General features: G+C 38.1%; 1 protein-coding gene across 1 annotated transcript in view; it reads right to left on the bottom strand.

The window, feature by feature from the left end:
- The window catches only part of DOCK2 (dedicator of cytokinesis 2), a gene marked incomplete at both ends in the record, with an annotated part of 175,642 nt that overhangs the window by 137,107 nt on the left and 22,780 nt on the right, over positions 1-15,755 (bottom strand). Inside the window, 9 exons of the mRNA XM_084268540.1 lie at positions 2,756-2,890; positions 6,123-6,223; positions 6,497-6,586; positions 7,656-7,753; positions 7,854-8,037; positions 10,459-10,562; positions 10,638-10,710; positions 12,241-12,339; positions 15,229-15,353. Coding sequence (XP_084124666.1) covers positions 2,756-2,890; positions 6,123-6,223; positions 6,497-6,586; positions 7,656-7,753; positions 7,854-8,037; positions 10,459-10,562; positions 10,638-10,710; positions 12,241-12,339; positions 15,229-15,353 — 1,009 coding nt within the window. The remainder of the gene's footprint in view (positions 1-2,755; positions 2,891-6,122; positions 6,224-6,496; positions 6,587-7,655; positions 7,754-7,853; positions 8,038-10,458; positions 10,563-10,637; positions 10,711-12,240; positions 12,340-15,228; positions 15,354-15,755) is intronic.

The raw sequence follows: 15,755 nt of genomic DNA, 5'->3' as shown, positions 1-15,755 counted from the left end.
ATGACACTTCCCATACTTGAGCTTATAAAAGTCATTTTACTTTCCAAGGGACTTACCGACACTTTTTCCAAATTGCTATTTTTACTGTTCCCACTAACCAGTCTGATTTTGAAAAAAAGCCTCTACTTGATGCTTGAAAGTTAAAGAGTGTGTTTGTATTAAACTCACCCCATTATTGCTTCATTCTCTTCATTGATACTGTCAGTGAATACTAAATACTGCTTATATAAACAGTAAAAATCCCTAATGATACGTTAAATTACTTAACAGACAGAACTGACAAAAGTCAATGAAAAACAAGCCAAAAAAAAAGCCAAGGTGACAAGACAAGCCTGAAATATGTGTAGGATACTGTAAACTAAATGCTGCACCACCAAAGTACAGCCTTCTACATCACAAAAATCCCTCTTTTTAAGGGCATTTATTGCAGTGCCATGGGCTTTTCAATTTTAAACTTAAATCTGTAAGAGAACTAAAAGCAATTAAGAACTTTTGTTTACAGCTAGGAAAATAAAATAATCAAAACTGCTATTCATACAGTGACTGGCAAGAAGCTCTGAGGAAAGGAAAACACTGAGGTGTACACTATGCAGGCCCATGGTAAATTCTTGTCAGGGAGATTTGAACCAGCTATTGAAAAGGTTCTCAAAGATCCAGAACATTATTTAGGAGGGGGGAAGTTATAAGTACATGTTTTCAGAGTCTGTGCTACGTAAACCTTTGGCTAATATGTGACCTTTCTACAAAACATAGTCACTGAACAAACAGCTGCAAGACATAACATTAGTTAAGCTGACTGGAGTAAAAAAGTTTGCTTTCATTACATCTCTATAGCTACAATAGGACGGAAGGAATGCAAATAAAAAAACTTGGTTATCTTCAATGTATCTGCCTGAAAACAAGATTTAAAAAGTCTCTCGTTTTTTGTCTAACATTAGAAGTCATTATTCATTCTTTTCCTACACAATTTTCACTTTGTCATGTCTCTTACCTTTCAACAAGGCGTCTTCGTTTCTTACGCAGCCCATCAAATTAATGAGAGAATGATCTAAAGATCTGTCTCAGTTCTATTAATTCAAAATATTTGTCTCCTAGAAGGCTCATCTCAGCCCTCTGAAGTGAAGTGCTTTAATCGTAAATCCTAACTTTTGTCATGGGAAGAAAATACATGAATCAAGTTTTTCTTCTTTGTCATGAGCAGTGTGACAATGGGAAATTGACTGCAAAGAGATCAGAACAGCTATGGATGGACAAAGAGTATCAGATACCCTGTCCATTTTTTGGTTATTCTTGCCAGATGTTACCATTTGCAAGAGCTATTAATAACTATAATTATAATTGTCCAACTGAATTTAGAGTTTCAGACCTCTAGTTAAGGCATTTACAGTGAAAAGTAAAAGGAGTAGGTATGTATAAGCTAATCACTTGAATAAGAAACACTGCAATACATCTTGTTTACCACAGTCTGTCCAATGCACACTTTTTGCTGTCACCCAATACTAAGGATTAAAATGGAGACTAAAGTTCCCCATGCAACAAACCCCTGCCTTCTGACCTTCATCCATACATGCAGTTTTCCACAATCCCCTACCCAATGATGCCTTCTCCAAATGTCCTGTTATGCCATGATACCTATTAAAACAATATTAACCAAGTTTTTAAACTACTAGCTATATTCTATTTTCGTGAGCACCATCTCCTTCCTTATCCAACATTTCACCTGTATCTATTCATAAACAGTAATATCCTAGAGACAAGAATATTGCTAAAGGACTGTCTATCATCAGCAAATAGCTTCTCAATCTACTCCTATTTCAACCAAAATGCCATAATTCATTTAATTTTGCAAAACTAAAAACCTATATGGATTTTTTTTTTAATTGGTGGTAGGATAACAGAGGAAAAACCCCTGCATTAGAGGTCCTACTGAGCAAAAGACAGAAACAAGGGAATACTTTCTTGTTCTATTGACTGTGTTCTGACCACAAACAACAGCCAGCCACCTGATCTGCCTATAGTCCTGAATTTGCTACCACCTATCTTCTGCCACTGTATCTTCAGCCACGTAGTAGAGGAACTACAGAACAATTGTAGTAAACCAGCTAAAGATAAATGGAAAAGGTGAAGCAAAAAAAGGGAGGAAACAGAGAATGTGGTGAGAGTACTTAAGGGCTAGGGAAGGAAACAGGAGACAGTCACTGGAGCATAGTTCTTCTTCCAGCTTCCATCTCCTTCATTCTCCCCATCTCCTTTTTCCCTCAGCCTAAATGCTGCTTGTAAAAATTACACCTCATCTGTTTGGCTGAGCTATACACATCTAGTCCATCAAGCCTCTCCTATGAACTCCTTAACTAAGGATCTGAAAATTTAAATTGAGATGGACAGTGTTTACAGAAAATTACATTTTTCTATGCACAGTCTGAGTTGCTGAACACCCTGACCTCAAGGACAAGCACCCAACTTCAAGCCATCTTTCACAATGTTCATCCATCACCTGATGCAAAGAATAATCACCCTTTTAAATTGGGTATCACTAAATATGTCTCTGGAATTCACACTGTGCACAAGAAGATTCCCTCTCCAAAAACTATGTCAGCAATATTCTGTACTGTAGGCCAGTCACAAGCTTTTATATATTATTTACAAAAATGATAAATAAAGTTCTGTTTGTGAATCAATTTTGTTCTGTTTGTTGGGTCTACTTTTACTTCTGATATTGGACTTCTAGTTAAATGGTAATATCCTGTGTACTTACTGTGAAAATAATGTCCTTGATCTCACAATGAACTTGAAAACATATTCCAGTGCTTTCAGAGTTCTGAGGATAGGTTCACATTGCTCCCCTCGGCTGGAGGTATCCAAGTAAGTCTTCAGAACAGTCATCAATTTCCTGAAGTTAAAAATATATTTTTTTAATTAGCTTCTCTAACTGGTTTGGCTGCTCCAAATAAACATTTCTGCTTAGTCAAGCACACCCAACAAAATGTACTACATTTATTTTTCATGGAATCCCAGAATGGTCTGGGTTGGAAGAGACCCCAAGTATCATGCAGTTCCAAGCCCCCTGCCACAGGCAGGGCCACCAACCTCCAGCCCTGGATCTACACAAGGCTGCCCAGGGCACCATCCAACCAGGCCTTGAACACCTCCAGGGATGGGCCATCCAGCACCTCTCTGGGTAGGCAGCCTGTTCCAGACCCTCACCACTCTCTCTAAGAAACTTCCAACTCAAATCTAATCCAACCCTTCCCTCCTTTGGCTTCAATCCATTCCCCCTTTTAAAAAGTTGATTCCCCTCCTGTTTCTCTGCTCCCTTCAGGGACTGGAAGGCTGCAATGAGGTTCCCCCACAGCCTTCTCTTCTCCAGGCTGAACCAGCCCAGCTCCCTCAGCCTCTCTTTGTACAGGAGGTGCTCCAGCCCTCTAATCATGTTCGTGGCTCCTGTGAACCCTCTCCAACAGTTCCACGTCTTTCTTGTACTGGGGCCCCAGCTCTGGACACAGGAGTCCGATGGGGCCTCACAAGGGCAGAGGAGAAAGGGACAATCCTCTCCCTGTCCCTGCTGGCCACCCCTCTTCTGATGGAGAAAAGGTCCTACTGAGCATAACAATTTTGCACTTATGTAGCACAGATTCTATCAATATATATAAAAAAAAAAACCCAAAACAAACAAGGAACAAATTCTTAACTGTACAAGAAAGCTATCTGAAATCTCAAAAGAGCAGCATAAGTTTATAAAATCCTGCAAGGACTTTTAGAGAGGTTTATAATATACATACACAAGGTAACACAAAGTATTACTCCTGCCTACCTATATTAAGCAGTGATTAAGCACCACTACATGGTCTAAATTAACTATATGAAAATAGTACAATATCTTAGTACACAATAGTGTCTTGCATTCAAGGGCAATATTTTCCTAAACACACAACGTACTAATGAAGTGCAAAAGTCTACCTAAAACCAAGTCCCTTAAATTACAGTTTCATCTTAAACAATTAAACTACTACTAATGATGTAAAATTTATCTTAATGTAGCCATAACAACAATTAAAATAAAAGTGGTTAGACTTTTCCCTTACATCACTACAAAAAGGGAAACCTACTATGTCCTACTGCAAACAAACAAAACAACACAACCTAATGTAGTGTAGTTCAGAACACCTATATGCAACTAATAATTTCAATAAATGCTCACTACTGAACAGGACATACATACATACACACACACACAAACATTCATGTGTGTATACAAATCACTATTTAACAGGCATAACCTCAGCCCCAGGGTGCCAGCCTAACTCACATTTCAGGACCAAAATATCAGGCTCTCAGACTTCTGGGCATTACATCCATTGCATGTTTCCTTTAACTCCTTTGCATGTTTCCTTTAACTCCTTTTTACAGCTTCTTTGAATTCACAGTTGTACTGAATTGGAAAAAAATCGATGTTTCCGACTTGCATGCAAGGGCACACAAGCTCCCCACTCCTGGTCCCTCAGCTGTCAACGTTATGTCCTCTCAGAACTCAGCAAAGCTGGACACAAACGAATGACTAAGTAGGAACTGAATAGCAACCTAACTGTTTGACCAAAATACTTTATCACAACAGAGTCACAGGCATGTCTGGGACACAGAATCCTTCCTACTTATGAGTCAGACCACATAGTATTATTTATTTCATAAACAAGTTTTGAAACAGAGGACAACTTCTATGATGTGCAAGCAACCAATGATTCAAAAAAACCCTTGTGATTTGGGAAATAATTATTTTGCCTCTTCCACTTTGATTAATTCATCAGAAACTCCCAGTAAAGTAAGTTTTAGAAATATTTTAAGCAAATAAGGGTGTCCAGAGAGGTTCTTTACCCAAAATTCTCCCCTTGCACAATAATATAAAACATTAAATTACATGTGTTTATTACATAATGAGTAAAGGATTAAAGAACACTTCAACTTTTTGGGCTCAATAATGTGAACTTCAACTTTCCTAGAATGTGAAAAAGGATTGACTGTGCACTATTGCCTTTCTATTTTAGCAAACTCAGGTGCTAATGCACTGTGTGACTTCTGTTGAGTTGGGACTGATGCAAATTCAGTACAGGACACTGTAAAATATCCTCAACTACTCCAAACCTTCAGCTAAGGTCTTTCATCTATTTTTCATACCCCAAATTAAAGTTCTCTTCCAATCTGCCACCCCATTAAGCTGCCAGAACAAGACTTCAGGTAGATGGAAAAAATACATCTATCCTGGTATAGCACTTTCCCAAGATCAGCACTAACGGAAGATGTTATCTTTCTTCATAATTCATTTTATCCTACCATAATCTACAAAAACCTTTTTTAAATGAAGTAGGAACCCAGTGTTAAGTTTACTGCATAGCACATCTCCACAGTTTTTATTCTCTTCCACAATTCCAAAAATACAAATAAATTAAAAAATCCTACCAAAAGTCTCTCCACCTACCCACTGGTATGACCATGTAACAAATACTGACTCCTATTCACAGCAGACCACGTAACAAATACCAAGATAGCAGTTCACTGCACTGAAATCTTCTTGGTGCAACTTCAGACTGTGAACTGCATATGAAGACCTGACACAATTTTTACCCCTGTGCGTTAGTTTGTTGTAAAAGAGCATGTGGAAGCCTACACAAATGGCTTAGGGACATCTTCAAGTCCTCACTCAAAGCATTTCAGGCTAAAGCTGGGAATATAAAGGGAGAGGTTTTATAGCAAGGTAACTCTTCACCAGTTTCACAGGATACAGGTGAAGTGCACAAATGCAGCAAAACCCAGACCAGAGAAAGTGAACGCTAAAGAACCATTTAAGCCCAAATCAACTTCTGTTTGTCCATTAACTCTACTTATAATCATATGCATCTCACACAGTCAGGTTTGTTTCTGGATAAGCAAAACAGCTGCATGAAAACAGTCATCATTCATCACAACAGAAAACTCCCAACAGGATTTACTATCTTTCATGGAGGTTTGGAGGTTTAGAGAGAGAGGAAAAAACCCCCAACAAACCAAGAAACCCCCAAAACACACAACCCAGCCCCCCAAAAAAAGCACCAACCAAAAAACCAAAACCCAAACCACCCCAACAAACTTACTTGTATGCCAATGTTGCACTAAAATGCTGCTGGATGTATGCTTCCAAAACAGTGTTAAAGTGTTGAAACTTACGGTCTGCAATGAGTCCTATGATATATATCTAAACAGACATGGATGTAATTAGCATTTTTCATACAGTCACATTTTGAATTTAAATACTAGTCTTCTGAATTTGTTTTTTATAATCCACTACCAGAAGTTCTTAAAGAAATTTCCTTTTTAGTCAACTAGCAATATTCCATCAGAACAGATGGATTCTCTACAGAACAGTAGATTTTGAGACTAAATGCCTGAAATAGAAAACTTGATAGCTCACTCAAAATTATAGGGTTCTTTACTTTGACAAATAAAATCCTTTGTTGCTGAATCTTACCAGTGCATCAAAGACAAGGATGTCATACTCATCACTGTGGGAATGTTCCATCATGATGTTAAACAGGGCATCCAGTGTATCTTGGAGAAACTATACAACAGCGTGAAATGACAATTTAGAAACAAATACAACTTTAAAATCTCACAAGTCATTTTTCATATTGCAGACTTGCTTTCTCGAATCAGAATTGTAAAGACCTTCCCTGAAAATTCACTTAAATTCATTTATGAGGATGTAGGCTCTAGTTTCTTTAATTCTAGGAGCCTGCATCCCCAGACACATGAGCAATCAGCAAAACATATTTAGCTCAAAGCTTATGGAAGACCTAACAGTATTATATAAATGACATAACTATCTAACACTGCATTCCTAGCTCCTTACAGATTAGTAGTTGCTATTTTCACATAATCATAACGATTAAAAAGACACTTCATGCTTCTGTGGTCTGATTCAAAGCCCACTTGAAATCAAAAGAAAGCACCCCAGTGACTTGGGAACCAAATTTTTCATTAAAAAAATAAATAAATTATAACTTCTTCTTTTCTTCAGGGGGGCATCTAATGTTTATATTTGAAGAGGAACATAAATGACACTAACTCCTAACCCAAATGCTGAATTTATTAAGTTTTTGTTCATATTATATTCATTAAACTAATGAAGCACTTCATTGGGAACATGTTAGTTTGTTGAAGGTTCTTTTAATATCAAGATGTAAAACAATATTAAGATCTGCAAAGAAAACAGAGGAATTATTTATGATGTCTCAGGTAGGCAAAAGCAAACAGTTGAACAGATTGTGTGGAAAATATTTTATCATTACTGCCTTCCAAACCTGCCACAGATGTTTGGGAGCAACAAGTAGTAAGAAAAAAAAAAAAAAAAGGCTAACAGAATGAAGATTCCTGTGGAGGTGTTTGCTCCCTTGCTCCTTCTAATCAAGAGCTTTGCTCGTGTCTTTTGCAAACTATCCCTAAACAGAGGCATTACACTGAATGACATCCATAGAAGAAAGTGTAACTGACACCCCTCTTCAAGTTCCTACATTTACTCTGACTGACCCTCCAGTTTCTTTTTCTTTTTGAAACCGTGTAGCACTTCTGCCACGGCAAGAAGGGACATACAGAATACCTATTATTAGAATAACTGTAGAAAGATATACCTTCACAACTTCCTCTCCATCCACAATCTTCAGTTTTTCCAGGTTCTCCTGCAGCAGTTCTGGCTTCATACGCCACTTCAAGAGACCTAGTAAACCCACTAGAAGAAAATAAATGGACAGATAAAAATTCAAAATGCAAGTTATCATTTGTGCAACCGTCCTCTTTCTGAAACTTCCACATGTTTAGAAGATACATACCATTCTGAGTTAGCTTTGTAGAACAAACAAGAGTTGAAATATAAAATGCATCTCGTGAGCTTACTGAAAGTCCCCCTATGATACTTGAGTTCCTGACTATGGTTGCTCCTTTATTTTCCAGGTGTTGACGTGTAGAAGGTAATGTCAAATAAGCACTAGCATCCTCCATTTTTTTACTGTCCCCCTGAAAAACAACACACCATTTGATGCCTTTCACACTGCTGGATTCAAAATGAGAGTTATATCTACTTTTGTACAAAATAAAAGTTATGTTTCTAGGGACTTAAATGCATGCACTGAAGAATAAAGAATACCCAAGTCCCAAGCATACTACTCTCTCATTGCAAGAGTGATGCTAGTCAGTGAGAAAGGCTGCAATGAACATGCAGGAAAAATACAACACTGAAGTCATAAAGATACATGCTTTAAGGTGCAGTCAGGAATTATGAAGGGTGACATCACTGGCAGAGTAAATGCAAGAGCAGATTTCTCATTAAAATGTCAGTAGCGACAGAACATAATAAACTATCCAGCATCACCTTGAAGGCTGTACACAGGATACAGACAGCACTGTTACAATGTCTGCACACAATTTCAGAACAGAAAATAGGACTGAGCAGGGGAAGAACAACTGCACTATCTTGGTGTGTCTGTAACAATTTAATATCTGGACTTTTAACAAAAAAATTCAGGACAGATCAGGACATGGTAAGATCAGTGCTTAAATTAGCCAATACGCTGCAGTAATTAAGTGACACAGATATGACAGAATTTACGCTCTTCAACAAAATGAACAGTACAAAAACAGGTATTTTTTTCCTTCCCTATTTCACAAAGCTGCATAATGCAACCCTCAGATTTTTTGCATCTCAACTTTTGTTTCATACCCAGTATAGGAATATAGTTTTTAGACAAAGACAATAAAAATCATATTTCTCACTGTTTCAGAAATATTATTCTTCCTTTAACACAACTACAAGAGAAGTTGCCCAATGAGTTTGAGCTCTCTCACTTAAGGGTACAAAGACAGGCAGATGTGATTCAGTAGCAGATCCTTAGTCTACAATTGTGCATAAACATGGAGTTACAAAAACTACAATCGTTCTCTAAAATTTTGGGTTGTATGTGATTCTATGCTGTAGGTGTAAGAGCCTCTACTTCCCATCAAACAAGAAGGTTTAAAACAAGAAGGTTTAAAACAGGCTACAAAGAGACTTAGACAAAAGGCAAAATTCTTCTGCAGTGAAACAGACAGCATTAGTAACTCTTACAATTATATCAAGCTTGCCAAACAAATACTTTTCAGACTTTCTGGAACCAGAGAAGAACCTCACTACTTCTTTTCAGGACAAGTTAGACAATGAGGAAAAGACTTGAAAACTTCATCCAAAATCCTCTTGAAAAGATTCAATGTCTGAAGGCAGTGCAAACCCACACTTTGTGATTTTCAAATTACTTATTTTCAGAGGCCAGATATATGACTGTAAAACACTTACAGCTTACAATTACTGTGTTTAATACTAGAATAGAAAAACATATGTCAGAAAATCTCTCTTTTTCTTCCAAACAAACTAGGTCAACTCACTTAAGCATTTCTCATCTGTGCTGTCACTTAAGGAAATATTACCAGGTTGATGCAGGAATTAATTAGAAGGAATTTTGTAACCAACAGTAACGACCCTGCAGTCACACAATGTGATCTTTATTTTCCTTCCAGTCTGTTTATTAACATTGGTATCAATGAAAAGAAGATACACTGCCATAAATTTTTGTTGGACTACCTAAACAACTTGATTTGGGTGCACTTTGGCACTCTCCTGCCATTGATGTGATGGCCAACTAGTTACTTAAAAGCACAGTAGGAAATACCTTAAATAAAACTTCTCTGCATTGGAAGTGATTTCTGGTTTTTAGTTCCTATTACACAGAATTGTCCAAGGGGAAAACAAGAACAAAAACAACCTCAAAAAACCCCACACACCACCCCAGAAAACCACCCACACATCACCACAGCAAAAAATAAACCCACCCCAATCTTGAAACATTAGTTCCCCGCTTCAGTTCACAAGGCCAGAAATAAATGCTCCCTTATATCCAAACAGGGGTAACCAAAACTGTTCTTCACATGGAATCAAATTCCTAAAACTTTCTCTTTCGTGTCGGAATAACTAACTACAGAGACTAATTCTGAACAACCAATTCCCTAAAATGATATTCCCTTATTATTCACGTGACAAAGATTCTAAACGAATCAAAGCAACACTTCTGCCCCCGCTGCTTCAGCAAGAATAATGGTTCCCATCCAGGTACTAAGTTTCAGCACAGCTCTCTCTATACCACAGGATGCCAAAAGCACAAGCTCCAGTACACATAGTAGGAACAGTTACGGTCTCAAGGTTATAATAGAATGTCTCTCTAAACTTTAGAGGAACATTTACCAACTACAGAACAAATTACACCTTTTTTTTCCCTCAAGTGAAAACTATAATAATTTATCATGGATAAAATAACAAAATTGATCTAGCATTAAGAAAAAAAAAATGCAGTCAAAGAGAACAGTATGAAGAACAGTGTCATGGGAGAAAGGAAAAAGGTGGTCCAATACCTTTAGAACTAACAAATCATGGACGCCATCTTGAAGAGTTGTTCCATCCTCCTTCATTAGTCTTATGTAGGCCATTGCAAAATTCTTTTCTCCTTTATCTTTAGCTGCAAAGCAAATTATTTTCAGTTGACTATCCACCAATGAATTAGAACTTACTAAAGTAAAAATTCCCTACTTACACTCTTGAGATGACCTGTGTCTGAACATGAAGCGCAGGTGTATCCTTTGCATGTCTTCAATAGGGACTGCTACCTTTTGTGAAGTCAGAAAATCATCGACAGAGTTATTGGCAGGGGCGGAATGGGGTGGGGAGGGGGGCAGTGGTGGAAGGTGGATTCATGTGTAATGAAATTTCAGAATAAACAAGCAGCACTTTTGCTGGCTGCATAACGCCTATTATTAGGATATTGAGCCTGACCACAGTAGCACAAGTGGTAGCTGATAAGCAATTAATTATCTGTTAAAATGCTCAAAGTCTAGCACCACCAAAGAAATGAGACGTTGAACCCAGTGAGATAATGCACACCTGTGCTTTTACTCTAGAAAACCTATATAAAGCAGCCTTATTGCTTCCCCTTTTAACCATATAGGATTATGCAACACCTCTGCACTATGAAACTTCGCTTCACATACATAACTTGAAGACTGATTTGATAAAGGTGAAAAGTGTACAAAAATTCTAGCAAAATAAGTATATTCTTGTGATTAAATTCACTTTCAAAGCCTTGAAGTAAATATCAGGAACTAATGTTATATTTTGTTATACCAAATGTGAAAGAAAAAAGTCCATCTGCATAAGAAAAACCACACATTTTTATATTATCAAGGTTATAGTTCTAAAATTTTGAAGACTTGTACTTCTTTGTGTTCATTCACAACTTCCCTTTACAACTCTTACTATATAACACTCTTTCACATTAACTACACTTTTCAAAAGGACCTACTCTTCACAATTCTATATAGAAGTCTGAATTACATAAGAAATTTTGAAAGAAACCACTATATTAAGCAAAAAACAGAATAGGTCATTGTTTTCAGAGCAATAAATAAGCTTCTGTTTCAAACTATACCTCCATTCCCCCCCATCCTGTCCAGCCTCTGCAACAGACCGTAGTGCAATACTTGTGTGTGGTTTGTCATGCAGGGTGGTACCATCTTCAAAAACAAACACACAGCACAAAAAACCCAAACCAACCAACCAAAAAAAAACCCAAACCAACAAAATATATGCTTGCTAGTAAGCCTGAGCCATGTTTTGCAAGAGCTACTACTTCTGGAAGCTTCTGGGTATTCTCCAATCCATTAAAGCCAGAATAAGTAATTATGAGAGTGACTATAAAAACATCGGAAACAGGTTTTTTTCTCTTTAAATTGTGATTCTAAGGGTGGTAGCAGTTTTTTGTTTGGCTTTGTTGGGTTTTTTGATAATATTATTGCAATTGAATGTCCTTATCCCCAGCCTTTCAACACAACATTTTTGGTAAGCCATGTAAGGACACATGAGGTTATCTAAGATGATCTCATTTGTTTGCATAAATATCATTTGATGTTTAACATCATTTTCTAGGCCAAATTTTAAGGCTCACTAATCACATATCCCTAATAACCGGCGTATGACTGGGGCTCCACGTCCTTCTAGCTGCATTCAGAACCAAGGTGGGTTTTCTTAGAAAAAGCTGATGCCGTGCAACTTCTCTGTGCAAGGTACTGAGAGGGGGAAAAAAAACCCCAAAACCACAAAAACCCCAAACAAAAACCAAGTGTAAAGCATCTGCATCATACCTTTAAAGTTTCCATCCACCGTGGCTGCTTGACCTGATAGTAAAGAACTGATCTATATTCACTGACGGGTTTGTCCCCGGCTCCCAAGCAAACAGCGTTCTTAGAGAAGAAGGGAAAACAAACAAAGGGACAAAACAGCGCTTAGTGGCTCATTGATTTCACTAAGTGTTTCATGACTTAGACCAAAGGGAGAATCGAGGCACGGACCGGCACGTAGACACACACCCACCCCGGGATCCCGCGCCGGCTGCGGGCAGCGCCTTTGCCTCAGCGCCCCGCAGAGACCCGCCAGACACCCACCGACCGCCGGGTGCGCGGCGCGAGCCCGCTCCCGCTTTACCCCGCGAGGCGGCGCTCGCGGCACTCCGGGCTTCGTTTCCCGCCCTCAGCCCCGCTGAGGAACCCGGGCGCTGGGCTGGGACGGAGCCGGCCGGGTAAGGACGCGGCTCTCCGCGTCCTCATGACCCTGCCACGGCAGAAGGCACGGCTGCTGCCTCTAAGGCGCCGGGGCCCTGGCCCGGGCTGGGGAGCTGAGGCAAATCTTTCCCCGCTCGACGGGTCCCACTGCCTGGAGGCTCTTGAGGGCTGGAGCTGCTCCATGGAAGCTACAGGCCAGGCTGTGCCTTGCAAAGGCCAGTCAAGAACAAACAAGTTTGAATTTGGATATGGCGTGACTCAAAAATAAATAATAATGAAAGCTCTAACGAAGAGGAAGTGTTAGCATGAAGATACTGCACTTTACAAGCCTCGGGACAGAATGAAAATAAACATTTTCCATAACTATGCTAGATCTGCACGTAGATTACATTTTACACAGGTTACTGTCTGGGCTCCAAGAGAGCTGGGTGATAAACACACAGAGACTTAATTTCAGTTCTCAAACCGAGGAACTTAGAGTGACCAAGACATCATCTCAACTGCCAGAAGAAACACACGAAGTAAAAATAGGCTAGCTTCATTAGTCCATGCATTTCTCCAATTACTTGAAAATACTCTGTTCCAGCAGAAACCTAGACCTGTTTGGCTGCATACCAGAAGTGACTTCCAAACTAAACATTGTAGAATAACTGAAATAAAAAAAAAAAAAAAGCCTTCCTGCATTTTTTCAACATTTCTAATTTCTGACACTCTAATGGCTATCACAGTCGGTACAGACTGAACTTAAAGTTTTGATCGAAATTGGTTGTGACCTAGGAATTCAGTTCTAGTGAATCTGTGAAGAGACTTGTCCTACATCCATCTTTACCAGCTGAAAGGGGTTCAGGAAAGTACACACAGAGTACAACTGCTAATGCTGATAGTTGATGATGCAAGATCACTGACACCTTTCCAAATATCACACATGACACTGAAATGCATGAAAGGAGTGAACATACTAAATGCTTTCCTGAAAGCACAGATTAAACTAACCCTATACAGGCTACAGTAACTACTGCAAAGGTGCTGAAAATCCAGTGCATCTCACAAGTCTGCCAGATGCCTTATAATGAGGAGAGTGTGATGCTGATACCTGAAGATGACTTGTAAAGCCTGAGCAAAATGATTTAACTACCAATAGGTACGTCTCATCAGCCGAATTTTTTTCCAAGATTTATGCACCAACATCAAAAAAGCCTTTTACTTGGAACAGTAAATCTTGAGCTAGCTCATCAACTGAAACTATTTTGATACCTAAACAGAGCTAATGAGTTTCCTGTTTAGTGAACACAAACCTGTTTTGATTCATAATAACTATAAACATGGAATTAATATAAATTAATAGGTTTGAAAGTTTACTGATACTATTTTTGGAGACTAAAAGGGAAAACCAGCTACTTCTGTTTTTACTTGCATTCAACACCATTTCAATTAACTCCTCAGAACTGTTGATTAAACATGTCTGAGGTATTACCCACAGAAAGCAGGCGTGATTTGAACATATGGCAGGTCAGAGGTAAAGGGACAAGTCTACTATCTCCTAGTATTTGGAGAAAGGATACATCTCCAGAACTGAACATAAATAATTATTAGAATACAAGATGTACTGTGTTGCAATAGGTTAATTCCTTCAAATAATAGTTTGATATATAATTTAAGTATATTATCTGAACAGACAAAATAGAGGTTGCCAAAGCTGTTTTTACAACAGAGTTAACTTCTGTATGTGCAAGTCATGGCTAGATGCTTTCAGAGGTATGGGTGATGTTTCATATTCAGGGTTACAATTCGTTGGGTGCACCCTAAGCATTACATGAGTTTAGGTTTTTCTTCTTTCAAGCTTGAAAGTTACATTTTTGGTCTAGCATTTAATTGTAGTTTGTAAACATATCTCAGTAAGTCATGAACCACAATCAGTAACTCCATCCTTATTTTATCTCAAGAAGCATCATTGTGATTTTGACCTCATGGTCTTCGTACTTACATAGTGAACAAGGAAAAGAAAAGGCAAAACCCCCCTGTTAAAGCCCCTAAGTAAAACCACAAAAATTCCTCAAACCACAAATAGACAAGCAAAAAGACAGTGTAAATATTTATGTTGCATATGTACAGCATCCACACTACTCTGCAGTCCCCACTTGAGTTATTTACAACGTACTTGATTCAAAGGACAATGACAAAATTCCTGGCACAAATCAGGGGTTTGTTAGGTAGCAGAAAGGGTATTTCTAACTTTTTAATGTAGAAATTACATTCCTCTGGGAATTTCCACAAGAAAAACCCTAGAGTAAGAATGCAGTAACTGTCAGAAACAGCAGTTGTTCTTTGGCACAGCTAAAATAGGTCATTCAGTGTTATTTTGCATTACAGTTTTACAGGAGACATTTATAGGACTTTAATAGGTATGTTACTTTAAACATCATAAAGCTTATCAGTGAAAACATGTCACATGATGACACAAATAAGGGAACTGCAAGATTTTGGTATTTTATAAAATGTTTTAAGTTTAAGGCTTACTTTTGTAATGTAACTCATATTTTATGTCAATCATAGAGGAAAAAGAAAACTTACTGGCATCACTTTTCCTTCTTCGTCACAAACACACATTATCACTTCCACATTTCTCTGACTTGTTTTATTGTACTTATCAAAATCTCCATACAGCAATGTAATGTAAATGTCATTTCTTATATCTCCTAAAAAAGGAATGGAAAGGTTGAAACAAAAATTTTTTTTTAAAAAATCAGTGAAAATGCTGCAAGAGCATAGGGTCAACTCCACTTCAAGATAATGCCTCTTTTTCTGCAGTGAAGTAGATAAAACCGTCTTATTTTCTACTTGAACTTAAATTTTCATCTGTTAGGCTTAGCTAAGAAGCTATTAATACGTGATGTGAAAGGAACTAACTGGGAGTCCTCAAAGTGACTGGAAGCAATTCTCGTCCTGCACTGACACCTGCCGGTGAAGTCATGGATGATGCCATTACTGATTTTTTTTTTTCCCCCCAAATACACAGCTCTCTCAGGGGAGCATCATATTTTAATTTTGTCCTGTGAACAAATTAATGATATCTTATAAAATAAATAACTAAATTTTAA

The sequence above is a fragment of the Gallinula chloropus genome, assembly GCF_964237585.1.
Source record: "Gallinula chloropus genome assembly, chromosome: 10".
In the NCBI taxonomy this organism is placed as follows: domain Eukaryota; kingdom Metazoa; phylum Chordata; class Aves; order Gruiformes; family Rallidae; genus Gallinula; species Gallinula chloropus.
The sequence above is the reverse complement of the archived record's forward strand: the minus strand, read 5'-3'. Positions and strand labels throughout refer to the sequence as shown.